Genomic DNA, 16,858 nt, shown 5'->3' on the forward strand with positions numbered 1-16,858 from the left:
GTCTTTGCTCAAAAGTTACTTTCTCATTTCAGGCCTTCTCTGTTTGGGAACTTAAAATTGTAGCCCCTACTCTCTGCTTCTTTCCTTGCTTAATTTTTCTCCAAATCACCAAATTGCAACATATTGTATAATTTATTTCCTGTTCGCATCATGAAGTCTCTGCTGAATCCCCAAAGCCTAAGAGTATCTAGCACAAATCAAAAAGTATTTATTAAATGAATGGGTTTGTGAAATGATTGCTTAAATGAATATCAGATGTGAAATCTTTTGGATGTGTAAGGTATCATCATGGGCAGTAAAATTATTTATGTTAATAAATAATCTTAACAGCAGTATTCATGCTTGAGTTCTTCACATCTCAGGTACGGAGTCCTACACACAACAGGCTCCCCAGAAAATCGTTTTTTGAGTTTGATAGCTGGGGGCATGGGTCAGCGAGTCCACCAGGGCGAGGAGCCGCCGGCCCCGCCCTGGCCACGCCCCTGCCCGCGGCGGCCACGCCCACTGCATGCCGAATGCCTTATAGGCGATTGACGTCAGGCAGTTTGTTGTCATTGGCGGCTCGCAAGATGGCGTCCATCATGGAAGGGCCGCTGAGTAAATGGACTAACGTAATGAAGGGCTGGCAGTACCGTTGGTTCGTGCTGGACTACAATGCAGGGCTGCTCTCCTATTACACAGTAAGTCCTCGGAGGCAAAGCCCCGAGCGCCTCGGGGGTCGCGATCCCTGGGTGGAGGTGGGGACCGGGCGTTTTGGTAGCCGGGAAGAGGTTGCTAGGCTGGGGGTGCAGCCGTACGGGAGGGCTCCCTCCTGGGGGAGGGTTTTACGTCCCTGATAGCCAATGAGGGTGAAAGAGATGCTGGCTCAGCCAATAAGCAGGCACCGGCTGTATGATTTATGGGCTGGGGGCGAGCCGTGTTTCTTAGGGTCGGGTGTTTGTTGGGGGGGTGGAGCGGGGTGCTGTTGTAGGTGGGTGGGTGGTTGTAGTCGTGCTTTGAGGGGTTCGGTCGCGCGGTCCGTGCGGTTTCCCCATGTTAATCATGGATTTGATACTGTCCCCCCAGGCCCTGTAGACGGCCGCGCCCCTTACCTTCCCTCCAGGGATTGAGGAGCGCTGCTTTCTTAGAGCAGTGGTCTGACGAGCTTGGCCGGGTCCTGAAGTGACTTGCCTTCGCAGGTCTGCCCAAGTTGAGTGTCTCTTTCCACAGAACTCCCGCCTCCATTCCGCGGGAGGCGAGCGTAACCGACGCCTCAACTTTTGAGAGCGGAGGATTTCCTACACAGGAGTCTCTTGTTAGCGAAGAGAGACTGGATAGTGCGATGTCTCCTGAAAGTTATATTCTGGGAAGGGCTGAGTTAAGGGCTTCAGTGTCGTTAAACACGAATCAGTGGCCGTGGGAAGGTTCATGAATTGCTATGAATCTTATGTTCTGACTATCCCTCCACCCCCGACGCATTAGAAATGGAAAGTGGGTGGAATTAGAGAAATTACTTCCAAAAGTACTGTCTCTGAATGGTGTCTAGTTAATAATAGCCAATGAGAGGGAAGAAGCCTCTTAAAAGAACAAAATAGAATGTCCTGAAGGCTTTGGAAAATAATAGAAGACAGAAGGAAAAAGAATTATGATTATGGAAGGAGGGTTAATGTCAATGAGAGAAATGGGGACGCTAGTATTTTTTCGTTAATTTAAACACTATTTATTGAGCGCCTACTACAGGTTAATTATTATTGCTTTAGGCTAGGGGTGTGTGGGTGTGTGTGCACACGCGTGTGCACGTGAGCAAGAATCAACAGAGATCAATATATTCACCATTCCTTTTCTCTGGAGCTTACCTTCTAGTGTAGTGGTTCCCTTAATTCATTTTACTCACGATAACTCTGCAGGGTAGGTATTCATTATCCCCATTTTACAGTTTTGGAATCTGAGGCTCCAGGCTTTTAAGCAGTTTGTTCAAGATCACAGAGCTAGCAGTAAGCAGTGTTAGCAGGGTTCTAAATAACTGGCTTTTTTACTTTTTCCATTACACTTCACTTTCACTACAGGAAGGAGAAAAATGGCAATCTTTGAGTTACTAAAGACAAGCCTGCAGGAGTAACAAGTATAACTTTCAACATCAACTTCCTTTCTTTACATAATTTTTAAAGGGAAAAAAAAGACCAAACCTGAATGAGGTTTAAATACATTTTTCAAGATTATCTTTAGGTAGCCATGAAAGAGAGGCAAATGAACATTGTATCCTGAAAACTCTGGAATTATGAAATCCCATAGTTCAGATAAATGAAGAGTAATATTGGGTTTCAGTAGAAGTGATAATCAGAAAATCCTTTTGAACCTTTCCAGCCTATTCAAGGTAGAGTAATTTCAGTGAGTGGCACTATGGAATGAAGTTACTTTACAAATCCCAACTTTGTGTGGGTCTGAATCTAGGGCCACACTGGAGAGGCCCCAAGCTGGGATTCTTGGGAACTCCTAGTGCAGACAGAATCTTCTTTTTTTCCTGTTTTTCTTCCTTTGTCATATCCTTTTTCTGCCTCCTTGCCCTTTTAGTTTCTGAATATCTTGACAAATCTCTCCTTGTCTTACTGGCTAAATACGGTTTTTTAAATTATACTTCTTCCTTGCCACCCTCCCCCCCATTACTTATCCTCCCTTCTGAGATGAGACTATAAAAACATCATCCCTGCCAGCAGAAGGAGGTATCATATTTCTCACTAATGGATATTTAGGAGTTTTTTTTTTCTTGTTCTTTGGTGTTAAAGTATTTGCTTGCAGAGAAACCACAGAGAAATATTGTAAAATAAAATGATCTTGTGAAAATAAAATGATACTCAATCCCAAATTAGAGGAGGTCCAGTAAAGATGGGAAAAGGATAGGTATTCACTTAAAGAGAAAGTAGGAGACATTGAATGTTGGCAATGAATTCTGTACACTTCGACATTGTTTCAGTACATTAGGGTTTGGAAGGATGAAGGTACATCTTAATGATTTGCATGTGGCTGTTAACTTGGAGCTGCATCTTCTAGGAGGAGTATCTGAATTAGTTGCACAGCATTTTAAGCAGAGCAGTAAATAGCAAGTTACTCTATTCCTTGTTTCCAAAATCACTCGGGCTCTGGTCTGGCTCTGTGGTTGCAGGCCTATTCTAGGGTGGCCATGAAAACCCTGGACTAAACTAAATTGGCCTTGTTTTAGAGTCGGCCTGTACCAAGAACTGATATTGGGATAATCTCAGGGTTGGAAAGGATCACGGGAATTGCTGTGAACTAAATAGATTCACCCAAACCTCACCTTAGCCTGGATCTTCTCTTCTGGACCTGGGCCCAGACCCAAACCTATCTTCTGGGAATGGATGGTCTTTTTACTTTACATTTCTTTTATTTTCATAATATGTAAATTTTCAGTTTTTGAAAAAGAGTTTAGTAAATTATTCTGACCAATACAGGAACAGAGAAACTGATTACCTTCTTTAGAAAAGTAGAATTAGGCAATCTTTTCAGCTCAAGCTCAGTCTTTTAATTATTAGAAACAATTATCCATTCAGCAAGCATTTATCTGGGACTTTTTAATAGGCACTTTACTATATATGTTGGAGGTACAAGCACGAAGGAGAAAGTCCCTTCCATCCAGGAACTCACAATCTAGCAGAGCAGACAGCTAAACATAATTTCAAAACAGTACGGTAAATTCTACAATAGAAGTAAGAATAGACTCCTGTGGGCACATTGCCTAAAAAAGGCTAGAGAGACATTTGAGCCGAGACTTAAAGGTAGAAGAGAAGAAGGGCATTTCAGGCAGTGGGAAATATGTACAAATCGGGAAACTTGAGAACATAAAATGCATTAAGATATTGAGAATTTCTGAGCAGCTTTAGTATAAAGGTGCGTAGGGAGATAACAGGAGATTGAGTCCAGAAGGTATTTGGAGCCATAGGTCAGGCCTGGAGATGAAGATCTGTTAGATTATAGCACAGAATTTGTTGAATTTTTATTAGGTGAGAGGCCCAGGGAGGGCTAAGGATATAAATTTGGGAACACTGTGTGGACAGCCAACCGTTTAGGTGAATCATGATCACAAAGGAAGACAAGAAAGGAAAGAAAATTGAGGGAGACATAGATACATGATATAGATTATGGGAGATATAGATATGTGAGGAGTTGGAAGGTTAGAAAGTTAGTGGAGGTCATGCCTTTTGTAAATTTGTCAAATGTTTATTGACTATGTACTATGTGCCAGGCACTATGCTAAGAAGAAGGGTTAAAATGGTAAATAAGATGGATATAGTCCATAGTCTCATGATACCTAGAGTCTACTGCCCTGTACATCAGGTAAGAGCTGTGATAAGGGAAGCATAGGATTTTGGGAGGTGCAGAGGTGGGTAACTTGACTCTGTCTTGGAGGGTCAGAAAAGGTTTCCTAGAAGAAGTAGGTTTGCTGTTACCTGAATGGTGAATAGAGATTAGCCACGTGAGCAGAGAGAGAAAACTGCTTGAGACAGAGGGAATAAATGTTTTTCGAGGAGACAAGAGTAAGGAGCTTGTTAGTCCTGGAGTTTGGGCTGTGTGGTGGACAATGGTGAGATGAGCTGGAGAGAGAAGCAGGGGCCGGATAATGAAAGGCTTTCTTGATCAACCATGCTAAGGAGTTTGAACTTGACCCCCCAGGGCAGTGGAAAGTCATTTAAGTGTTGTAAGCACTTTTTGTTACAGAAAAAAACTTTTATTATAGAAAATTTCTTTCAAACATACAGAAAAGAGGATAGTATAATGAATTCCTGTCATCCAGCTTGTACAATTATCAACATATGGCCAACCTTGTCTTATTAATACTCCCAATAGCTCCTTCTTAGACCGCTGGATTACTTTAAAGCAGATCCCAGAACTCATTATTTCATTTGTGAATATTTCAGTATGTATTACTAAATGTTAAGGTCTCTCTCTTAAAAAATGTTATCACAGGGGCTTCCCTGGTGGCACAGTGGTTGAGAATCTGCCTGCCAATGCAGGGGACACGGGTTTGAGCCTTGGTCTGGGAAGATCCCACATGCCGCGGAGCAACTAAGCCCGTGCACCACAGCTACTGAGCCTGCGTGTCTGGAGCCTGTGCTCCGCAACAAGAGAGGCCGCGACAGTGAGAGGCCCGCGCACCGCGATGGAGTGGCCCCCGCTCGCCGCAACTAGAGAAAGCCCTCACACAGAAACGAAGACCCAACACAGTCAAAAATAAATAAATAAATAAATAAATAAATAAATAAATAAATAAATAAATAAATAAATAAATAAAAATGTTATCACAATACCATTATTACAACTAAATAATAATAATTATTTATTAATATTTTCAACTATCCAGTCAATGTTTAATTTCCTTGATTTTTTTCTCAAACACCTCTCCCTCACTAGTTGGTTTACTTGAGTCAGGATTCCAAATAAGATCCACACATAAAACTGAGTATCTTTTACTCTATAGGTCCTCCTTCCCTCTTTTTTTCTTTGTCATTCATTTGCTTTTTTTTTAATTAAAAATTTTTTGGGGGCTGCATTGGGTCTTAATTGGTGCACACAGGCTTTCCCTAGTTGCGGCAAGCAGAGGCTACTCTTTGTGTGGTGCTTGGGCTTCTCATTGCGGTGGCTTCTCTTGTTACGGAGCCGGGCTCTAGGTATTCAGGCTTCAGTGGCAACACGCAGGCTCAGTAGCTGTGGCACTCGGGCCCAGTAGTTGCGGTGCGCGGGTTCTAGGGCGTGTGGGCTTCAGCACTTGTGACGCGTGGGCTCAGTAGTTGTGGCTCGCAGGCTCTAGAGCTCAGGCTCAGTAGTTGTGGCGCACGGGCTTAGTTGCTCCACGGCATGTGGGATCTTCCCAGACCAGGGCTCGAACCCGTGTCCCCTGCATTAGCAGGTGGATTCTTAACCACTGTGCCATCAAGGAAGTCCTGCCATTCATTGGTTGAAGACAGCAAATTATTCTGTAGATTTTCTACATTCTGGATTTTGCTGATAATATTCTTGTGGTATGTTTAAACATGTTCCTTTGTCCTCCTTGTTTCCTATAAACTGATAATTAGAGCTAGAAGCTTAACTTTTTTTTTTTCCTTTGGGCAGGAATACTTTGTAGGTGGAACATATTACAGGTATCTCCCGCTTTTTGAGAATTTGCTTTACCCTGCTTCACTTTTAGGAAAGACCTATATTAGTACCTGTTTTTGCTAACCAGAAGAAATCCGAAGAGGATTTTTGCTTTTATGGAAAATAGGTGAAAAGCATAAATAGCATTCAGAGTTTTTTTTTTGCAGTGAGCTGTTATAGAGGCAGTGAGCACCCCAAGCAGCAAGAGTGGTGCCAATAAGCTCCTTCCCTGGGAACTACACAGCATCAAGCTGCCACAGCTTTGAACTGTGTCTGTGAGCATCTTTGCTTTATCTTGATTTATTTTGTGCATCTGTTAGAAAGATGTGTCCTAAGGTAATTGCGTCTTTGCTTTATGCCATTTCAGGAAGGTTTCATAGGAACACTACTTTCAGGTAGCAGGGGAAACCTGTACATCAAGTGGCACGTGATGTCTGGTTGTCTCTCTGTGATTTTTAAAATTGATCAATAGGTTCAGATAAAATTTGTATTCTTTAAAGAATACTATGGTTACAGAGAAATAATGAAGTCATATTGACAGGATTTCAGTGATTGATTGGATGTGAGTGAAAGGGGAGGAGGAGTCTGATGAAATCCAGGTTTTTAGACTTCCTTGGATAAATGATGATAGGAAGGATAAGAAGTATAGGTTGGGGTGAGAAAGGTGGTTGCTTTGGGGCATGTTGAAATTGATGTAAAGATATCGTGTAGTCTGGAACTTAGGAAAAAATCTGGGTTACAGATAAATATTAGCTTTACACAAATGGAGAGTTGAGAGAGTGAGTGGGAATAATAGAGAGCTTTGAATAGAACACTGAGAAACACCATTGGATTAGATATCTATTGCTTTGTAACCAATTACCCACAATTTTAGCCACTTAAAACAACAAATATTTATTATTGCCTAGTTTCTGTGGCTCAGAACTTTGGGAGTGACTTAGCTAGGTGGTTCTGCCTCAAAGTCTCCCATGAAGTTGCAGTCAAGACATTGGCTAGGTTTGCAGTCACCTGAAAGGCTTGACTGGAGTTGGAGGATTTGCTTCCAAGATGACTCACAATCACGGCTGTTGGCAGAAAGCCTTAGTTCCTTGCTGGCTGTTGGAAGGTGGCCTCAGTTCCTCACCAGCCAACCTCTGCGTTAGGCTACATGAGTGTCATCATGATAGAGCATCTGGCTTCACTCAGAAGGAGTAATCCAAGTGAGAGCCAGGAGGAAGCCAAAGTGCTTAGTATGACCTGGTCTGAGGACATCACTTCTGACTTATTCTGTTCATTAGAAACGAATCATTAAGTTCAGCTCATGCTCATGGGGATTGGAATTTTAGGCATGGGCAGGAGAATTAGGCTCTACCTTTTGAAAGAAGTGTCAAAGAATTTGTGGAGGGATTTTAAGCCATCACAATCATATTTAAGGGATTGGCAGAGAAAAGAGCCTGCACAGGAGAGTGAAAAGGGACAGCCAGAGATATCAGAGAAAAACCAGAAGAATGTGGCAGTCAAGGTGGGAATAGTGAGTTGGCTTGAATACTATTGAGATAATTGAATAGATGAAATCTTAAAAATATCCACTGGATTGATCAATTTGAACATCACTGATGCCCTCAAAGAGAGAAGTTTCCATGGAGTCGTGGGTGTGGAAGCCAGATTAGAGTGGTTTGAAGAGTAAATAGGAGGTAAGAAGTGGAGAAAATGAGTGTAGATTACTCAAGATGTTTCATTGTGAAAGAGGCAGAGGAGAACATGGAATTGAGGGGAAGGGGTTTCTAAGGTAGGAGTATGCTTAAATGTTGTAGGGATGGGAAGCAGAGTCCATGTTAAAAATGAGAGTAGAGTCAAGATTTAAGGAATGTGGTAAAGATTTAGATCAATGGCCATGGGAACTGGAAAAAGGAATAACTAGGGACATGTTGAAGGTTAATCAGGTTGTGTAAGGAACTAGTTGAGATTATAAAATATGATTTGTTTAGTCATTACCCATAAATATTTAACACTCTTTCTTGATTTGTATTGTTTTTATAACATTTTGGAGAGAATGTTAGAAATAGTGAGTTAGTAAGTTATCAGGGCCACTCAAGGTAGTCTTTGTAAAAGGAATCATTAGAGAAATAATATGTTCTTTGCTATTACATGCTGACTGAAAGAGACTCATAGTGACTTTGAATTTCAAAACCATTGGTAATCTAAACACATGTAAGTGTTATTTGGCAGTCCTTAGCAATATCTGGAAGGTGATTAAAAAAATATGTCATCTAATTCTTGGATTTTAGGTTTTTGAAGAGCTTAAGTATATGTGTTTCTCTTGCAAAGATGTAAAGGAGGGAGTCTCAGATTCTCCTAGAAAGATATCAGCACCACTCACATCAAACAATTAAAAGTGAATTTATACTTTTCTAAATAAACTGTTTTTGAATATATCAAATATGATTTTTATTAAGCTTACATGGTATATAGTAATAGTCCAAATCTTAATATAGTAGTTTTAGAATTGTAAAAGAAACAGAAGAAAAATTGTATCTAATCTAAATGCCCTGAAAAGAAAAGAAAGACGCCTCCTAAGAGGGTAAGTAGTACCAGTGGGAAGAAGTATATGGAAATTTTATATCTTTTGCTTTCCTTGAATACTCTCGTCAGCCTTGATTTGTCCCTGTTCTAATACTCTTGAGCCTTGCTCATATAATTCTTTTGGGTGTTGAATCATTTACATCTGTTATAATTAACTAGTCGTATCTCTGGTACATTCTTTGTACAGTAAGCTTGTAAACTCTTTGATAGTAGTACTAAGCATTATAATTTTCAAGCCCTGTAATGTGGCACATCGTTCTCATAGTGAATGGAATGTCCAAAGCCCTGCAAACTAGGCTTAGAGATGAGATATACAAGGTTGTTTTGGAGTTGTTGCTTATATACCCTTGTAAATTGTGCAGAATATACTGATAGCAAATATGTATGTTTCTGTGGCTTATGGAAAACCTTATTGAGCTTATATTTATAACAGTGACTTTTGTTTAATCATCCAGAGCCTGTAGAACTGTGTGGGATCTTTTGCTTAGTGTGTTATATCAGACAAGCAGTCAGTTCTTGCTTTTGTTGCAGGCAGTTTTGTTGATGGTAATAATTTGTAGAAGGATGGAAAGTAGTGTTGTTCTTAAAAAATGCCACTCTTATATGTGGCAATTGTCATAGGATTAGATTTTCAACTAGTTACATAATTCCAATCAAAGCTAGCTAGAACAATGTTCAAGTGATTTAGATTAAGGATTTATTTCCTTTTACTGCTTATAGAGAAAAACAAATGGCTAGCCCAGTCTTTTTCTTCTCATTTACTTTATTGTAAAGGATAATCTTCTTAGACTAGTTTAGACTTCCTTAAAAAAAAAAAAGAATCTACTTTTTTGTTTGTTTGTTTGTTTATACTGCAGGTCCTTATTAGTCATCAATTTTATACACATCAGTGTATACATGTCAATCCCAATCACGCAATTCAGCACACCACCATCCCCACCCCACCACGGTTTTCCCCCTTGGTGTCCATACATTTGTTCTCTACATCTGTGTCTCAACTTCTGCCCTGAAAACCAGTTCATCTGTACCATTTTTCTAGGTTCCACAAACATGCGTTAATATACGATATTTGTTTTTCTCTTTCTGACTTACTTCGCTCTGTATGACAGTCTCTAGATCAATCCATGTCTCAACAAATGACTCAATTTCGTTCCTTTTTATGGCTGAGTAATATTCCATTGTATATATATATACCACAACTTCTTTATCCATTTGTCTGTCGATGGGCATTTAGGTTGCTTCCATGACCTGGCTATTGTAAATAGTGCTGCATTGAACATTGGGGTGCATGTGTCTTTTTGAATTATGGTTTTCTCTGGGTATATGCCTAGTAGTGGGATTGCTGGATCATATGGTAATTCTATTTTTAGTTTTTTAAGGAACCTCCATACTGTTCTCCATAGTGGCTGTATCAATTTACATTCCCACCAACAGTGCAAGAGGGTTCCCTTTTCTCCACACCCTCTCCAGCATTAGTTGTTTGTAGATTTTCTGATAATGCCCATTCTAACTGGTGTGAGGTGATACCTCATTGTAGTTTTGATTTGTATTTCTCTAATAATTAGTGATGTTGAGCAGCTTTTCATGTGCTTCTTGGCCATCTGTATGTCTTCTTTGGAGAAATGTCTATTTAGGTCTTCTGCCCATTTTTGGATTGGGGTGTTTGTTTCTTTAATATTGAGCTGCATGAGCTCTTTATATATTTTGGAGATTAATCCTTTGTCCGTTGATTCATTTGCAAATATTTTCTCCCATGCTGAGGGTTGTCTTTTCGTCTTGTTTATGGTTTCCTTTGCTGTGCAAAAGCTTTGAAGTTTCATTAGGTCCCATTTGTTTATTTTTATTTTTATTTCCATTACCCTAGGAGGTGGATCAAAAAAGATCTTACTGTGTTTTATGTCAAAGAGTGTTCTTCCTATGTTTTCCTCTAAGAGTTTTATAGTGTCCGGTCTTACATTTAGGTCTCGAATCCATTTTGAGTTTATTTTTGTGTATGGTGTTAGGGAGTGTTCTAATTTCATTCTTTTACATGTAGCTGTCCAGTTTTCCCAGCATCACTTATTGAAGAGACTGTCTTTTCTCCATTGTATATCCTTGCCTCCTTTGTCATAGATTAGTTGACCATCGGTGTGTGGGTTTATCTCTGGGCTTTCTATCCTGTTCCATTGATCTATATTTCTGTTTTTGTGCCAGTACCATATTGTCTTGATGACTGTAGCTTTGTAGTATAGTCTGAAGTTAGGGAGTCTGATTCCTCCAGGTCCATTTTTTTCCCTGAAGACTGCTTTGGCTAGTCAGGGTCTTTTGTGTCTCCATACAAATTTTAAGACTTTTTGTTCTAGTTCCTTAAAAAAATGCCATTGGTAATTTGATAGGGATTGCATTGAATCTGTAGATTGCTTTGGGTAGTATAGTAATTTTCACAATATTGATTCTTCCAATTCAAGAACATGGTATATCTCTCCATCTGTTGGTATCATCTTTAATTTCTTTCATCAGTGTCTTATAGTTTTGGGCATACAGGTCTTTTGTCTCCCTAGGTAGGTTTATTCCTAGGTATTTTATTCTTTTTGTTGCAATGGTAAATGGGAGTGTTTCCATAATTTCTCTTTCAGATTTTTCATCATTAGTGTATAGGAATGCAAGAGATTTCTGTGTATTAATTTTGTATCCTGCAACTTTACCAAATTCATTGATTAGCTCTAGTAGTTTTCTGGTGGCATTTTTAGTATTCTCTGTGTATAGTATCATGTCATCTGCGAACAGTGACAGTTTTACTTCTTCTTTTCCAATTCGTATTCCTTTTATTTCTTTTTCTTCTCTGATTGCCGTGGCTAGGACTTCCAAGACCATGTTGAATAATAGTGGTGAGAGTGGACATCCTTGTCTCGTTCCTGATCTTAGAGGAAATGCTTTCAGTTTTTCACCATTGAGGATGATGTTTGCTGTGGGTTTGTCGTATATGGCCTTTATTATGTTGAGGTAGATTCCCTCTATGCCCACTTTCTGGAGAGTTCTTTTGCAAAAGTTAAGTTTACATGATACATGGAATCATATAAATGGAATCATATTCAAGGAAGGTATTTTGAGGTATTCATAATTAATTTTTTCCCATTCACATGACACGGATTATTATGAAAGTTGATATTCTGTTTCCCAGAGTTTTGTTCACATTAAGCCTTCATGCTAAGATTGTCCATTTATTTAATTTAATTTAATTTATTTTAGCATTACTCTTATGGCACAGATGGGCAAATAAAATATTGGATGAATATTTGGTTTGTCACTCTGGCAACTATCTCTACAGTCTCTCTCAATCCTCCTTTTTCCTCCATCACTCGTAGAAGATGCCATGCTTCCCAGAGACAATAGAGTCCATTTGGTGGAAACACTCTCAACTGCTCATACTCCCACCTGTTTGTATACTTACTTTCCCGCCTATCCGTCTCTGTCATGATGGAAGAGGTAATCCTTGGGTGTTCTGGATTCCATCTACTCACAAATTTTTTGAGGATCTCAGTCTATAGATTTCCTCCTTTTTCTGCTTTCCTCCCTCTCTCCTGTGTGTCTTCAGCTTCTTCCTTTCTATGTACAGACTTTTGTTGTTTATTTTAAGAATATTTATTTTGCAGTATGACAACTAAACATTGTAGTTGTAACAGTTTCATATGGAAAATTTTAGTAAATTTTTAGGTGGCCTGGTGCTTTTCATTTTTTTATAACAATTTTATTGAGATATTAATACATATACCATCTCTTTGAAAGATACAGTTCAATGAGTTTTTTATTTTTAGTTTATTCACAGAAGTGTATAACCATATCCACAATCAATTTTAGAAAATTTTCATTACCTCTAAAAGAAACCCTATTTCTATTAACAGTCACTTCCAGTATTTCACCCCTAGCCCTAGGCAACCACTAATCTACTTTCAGTCTCTGTAGATTTGCCTCTTTTGGACATTTCATATAAATAGAATCATATTATTAAAGTATTCTTTAAATAATTCTAATATGGCTTCTTTCATTTAACATGGTGTTTTCAAGGTCCAGCCATATTGTAGCATATATCAGTGCTTTTTATTGCTGAATGTTCTGTTATATGTATATTCCACATTTTATTTATTCATTCATCAGCTGATGAACATTTCAGTTGTTTCCACATTTTGGGTATTATGGTTAATGTTACTGTGAACGCTTGTGTGCATAAGTTTTGGTGTGGACATATGTTTTCATTTTTCTTGGATATATATCTAGGAGTGGAATTGCTGGGTCATACGGTAACTCTGTTTAACTTTTTGAGGAACTGCCAGACTGTTTTCGAAAGCAGCTACCCCTTATCCCACTAGGGGTATAAGGGTTCCAGTTTCTCTGCATCCTTGCCAACAATTTGTTATTGTCTGTCTTTTTGATTATAGCCATCCTAGTGGGTGTGAAGTAGTATCTTACTATATTTTGATTTGTGTTTCCCTGGTGACTATTGATGTTGAGCATCTTTTTGTGTGCTCAATGGCTGTTTGTAAATCTTATTAAGAGAAATATCTATTTGGTCCTTTGCCCATTTTTAAATTGGGTTGTCTTTGTTGTTGTAAGAATTTTTTATATATTCTAGATACAAGTCCCTTATGAGATACATGATTTTCAAATATCTTCTCCCTTTCTGTGGGTTGTCTTTTTACTTTCTTGATAGTGTCCTTTGAAGCACAAAAATTTTTAATTTGATATCTAATTTATCTTTTTTTGCTTGTGCTTTTGGTGGTATATCTGGAAAACCATTGCTTAATCTAAGGTCACAAACTTTTATTCCCAAGTTTTCTTCTAAGAGTTTTATAGTTTTAGCTCTTACATTTAGGTCTTTGATCCATTTTGAATTAATTTTTGTATATGGTGTGAGCTAAGGGTCACATTATTTTTTAAAAACTTTATATTCTTTATTATTTTTATTATTCTTTTGCATGTGGGTAACCAGTTATTCTAGCACCATATATTGAAAACACTATTTTTTCTCCATTGTCTTGACACTTTTATTGAAAATCAGTTAACCATAAACCATGTGAAGATTTATTTCTGGACTCTCAGTTCTATTCCATTGATCTTTACGTCTATTCTTATGCCAGTGTCACACTATTTCAATTACTGTAGCTTTGTAGTAAGTTTTGAAATTGGGAAGTGTAAGGCCTTTAGCTTTGTTCTTTTTCAAGATTGTTTTGGCTATTCTGGGTTCCCTGAATTTCTATATGAATTTTAGGATCTACTGACATTTTCATTAACAAATTAACATGGACTGTATCTCTCCCAAGTTGAAAAATATCTCTGCTAATTCTGTGTCTCCCTGGAAATACCATCTTAACCTCTCTTCTTCAGGATAGGTGAACCTATTGAAAGAGCCTTCTACATTGTCTGTCTTTATTCATCCATCTTGCATTTACCTTACAGCAATCTTTTAACCTCCAGATTTCACTGAAAATCCTAGCAAAGTTCTCCAATGATAGCTTTGTTGCTAAACCCAATGGGTGCTTTTTACCCTTAGTTTTAATAGTGCTGTCTCTGCAGAATTTGACATTACTCTTTATTTTAAAGCTTTAAAAAATAGTTTTATTGTTCTTGAAGAGATGACAACATAATCTTAATTTTTAAAAATTGAAACAATAGTGAAAACTATATTAAGTAGAAGGAAGAAAAGTTCTACCAGAAATCCTACTATCTGTGTTTTGGAGAATAGCTTTCCTAGCAACTCTGTGCTGATATACACATTTATGTATATTTTGTACAAATGGAATCATTTTATACATGATATTCTACAACCTAAGGGCATTTTATTAAAAGTTTTCTATATAATTTGTTGTACCATTTTGTATTACATTTCTTCAAGTAGCAAAATGAATAAAGGATATCATTTTTCCTTCATCCTTACATAATGAGAACTCAGTCATCTGGCTTTGGGAGATTAAGATTCCCATGCTGTTTGTGATGCGGGAAGAGAATGTACAATAATTTGTATTATGTCCCACCCAGTCTGCTAGGTTAAGGCAGTTACAAAGACCCACCCACAAACAAAAGACACCACTTCTTAATGAGGGAGTGGCAAAGTTCTAGAAGAGCTTGTGGGATGAGAAATACTATTATAGGCCATTTTTGGAAAATATAGTGTGTCACAAGCCTCTACTATATTAATCATTGTCATAGGTATTTTCTAATATTGTCAAATACATTGCCTCATTAAGCCTCATAACTTCTCCCATTTTTTCTTGCTACCACTATCGCATATAAACCACCATAATGTCTCACTTGGTCTATTGCAAAAACCTCATAACTGTTCTCTTTGTTTCCTTTTTGTGCTCTAAAATCCATTTTCTATCAACAGCCCAAGTGATCTTTAAAAAAAATGAAAAAAAAAAAAAAAAAGATCATGTTTTTCCCCCTGCTGAAAATTCTCTAATATTAGACTATAGGAAAAAAATCCAAACTCTTTACTATGACTTATGGCTTTGTGATCTTTCTCCACTTACCTTTCTACAGTAAACCTTTTGCTCACCACTCTCTATCCACTATAGCTTTTTTTGTGTGTTCCTAGAACCCCTCAAACTTGTTCCTGCCTCAGGCCTGTGCATATATTTTCTGGCTTCCTGGACTGATATTACCCCACGGCTGTACCATGGCTGATTCCTTCTTGGTGTACAGGTCTTCATTTAGGCATCACTGCTCAGAGAAGTCTTTGCTTAACAACCATATAAAGTAGACCTCACTGTCAGTCACTAGCACAATGGTCTTGTTTTATTTTTTCATAGCATTTCTTATCAGCTGCTAAAATTATTTTGTTTTTTTGTTTGTTTGTTTATGTCTATTTCCCTCTGGAATGTAAGCATTCCCTCTGGAATGTAAGTCTCTGTTCCATGAGAACAGCAGAGACTTATGTTCATCATTTTGTTTTTAGTATCTAGAGCAGTGCCTGGCACTTAGTGAGTATTCAGTAAATATTTATGGAATGAGCAATAGTGTGAAATAGTTATTACTTCCTTTACACATGAAGAAATTGAGACGTAAGAAATCACACAGTAGTTTCTCTGTACGTGATTAAGTCTTCTGACTCCAGATAGAATGTTCTTTCTGTCTTCGGATACCGAATTGTGCTAGCATTGATATTTTAAAATGACAATAAACCCAAGTTATCACTATTCTGCTTACAGGTGATAACTAATTTACATCATTATCACAATGAAATAAACTTTCTGCGGAGGCTGTTCTAAAGTGCAAACTGCATTGATTAATCATTAAAAAGTACTGAATCCTTTTACATCTAAGTTGTAAGATAGGGACTTAAATCATCCCCTTTGAAATGCCAAGGATAAATAAAAGACTCTTCTTCCATTCCAGTTCACCGAAAGCCTACTAGAGAAGGGGAGGAGGAGCAGATACTAAGTCTTAGAATTTGTTGAGTGATGATTTTTTTAATTCACAAAATGTGAGCACAGAAAGGTAGTGGCAAATTCTTGAAGATAATTCTACTTTGAAATTTTAGTCACCCAGAAGAGGATGAAGTGTAAATTTCAGATAGGTGATGATATCCTTTGTGACCAACCCACCATTCTGTGCTTGCATGTTAACTCTTCTGCCTTTGTTTTTTTTTTTTTTTTTTTTTGGAAACCCATACATTCTGAAGTAAAATTAGACCTGATAAAGAATGAGTGTTTTTATTCTTTCTAAAATTTTTTTAATTTTAATTTTTTGATTGAATTATAGTTGATTTACAGTATTGTGTTAATTTCTGCTGTACAGCAAAGTGACTCAGATATACATATATATACATTCTTTTTTATATTCTTTTCCATTATGGTTTATCACAGGATATTGAATATAGTTCCCTGTGCTATACAGTAGGACCTTGTTGTTTATGTATTCTATATATAATAGTTTGCAGCTGCTAACCCCAAATTCCTAATCCATCCCTTCCCCACCCCTTCTCCCCTTTGGCAACCACAAGTCTGTTCAGGATGAGTGTTTTTAAATTGCCTTTTTAAAAAGTGGTTTTTTTTTTCCCCTTGATTATAAAAGTAAAATATGTCTATTGCAGATCATTGACTTCTCAAGTCCTTGAAAGTTTCTTAAGCCCTTTGGCATAGTTCTTGAATTCTTGACCTACTTCCTTATTCTTGCTCATAATCCTGCTTTCCCT

The 16,858-nt window shown here is 38.0% G+C and overlaps 1 protein-coding gene across 4 annotated transcripts in view; it reads left to right on the top strand.

Annotated features, from left to right (window-relative positions):
* Nucleotides 1–556: 556 nt before the first annotated feature.
* The window catches only part of OSBPL9 (oxysterol binding protein like 9), a 169,057-nt gene continuing 152,755 nt past the window's right edge, over nucleotides 557–16,858 (top strand). For 2 of the 4 annotated variants that reach the window (XM_036832018.1, XM_036832028.1), the window contains exon 1: nucleotides 560–680. In XM_036832018.1, coding sequence (XP_036687913.1) covers nucleotides 570–680 — 111 coding nt within the window. In that variant the 5' untranslated portion in view covers nucleotides 560–569. Of the gene's footprint in view, nucleotides 681–16,858 lie in introns of all 4 variants that reach the window. The other 2 variants (XM_036832033.1, XM_036832039.1) reach the window with 2 other exon arrangements.

This window comes from Balaenoptera musculus, chromosome 1 (genome assembly GCF_009873245.2).
Source record: "Balaenoptera musculus isolate JJ_BM4_2016_0621 chromosome 1, mBalMus1.pri.v3, whole genome shotgun sequence".
Lineage (NCBI taxonomy): Eukaryota > Metazoa > Chordata > Mammalia > Artiodactyla > Balaenopteridae > Balaenoptera > Balaenoptera musculus.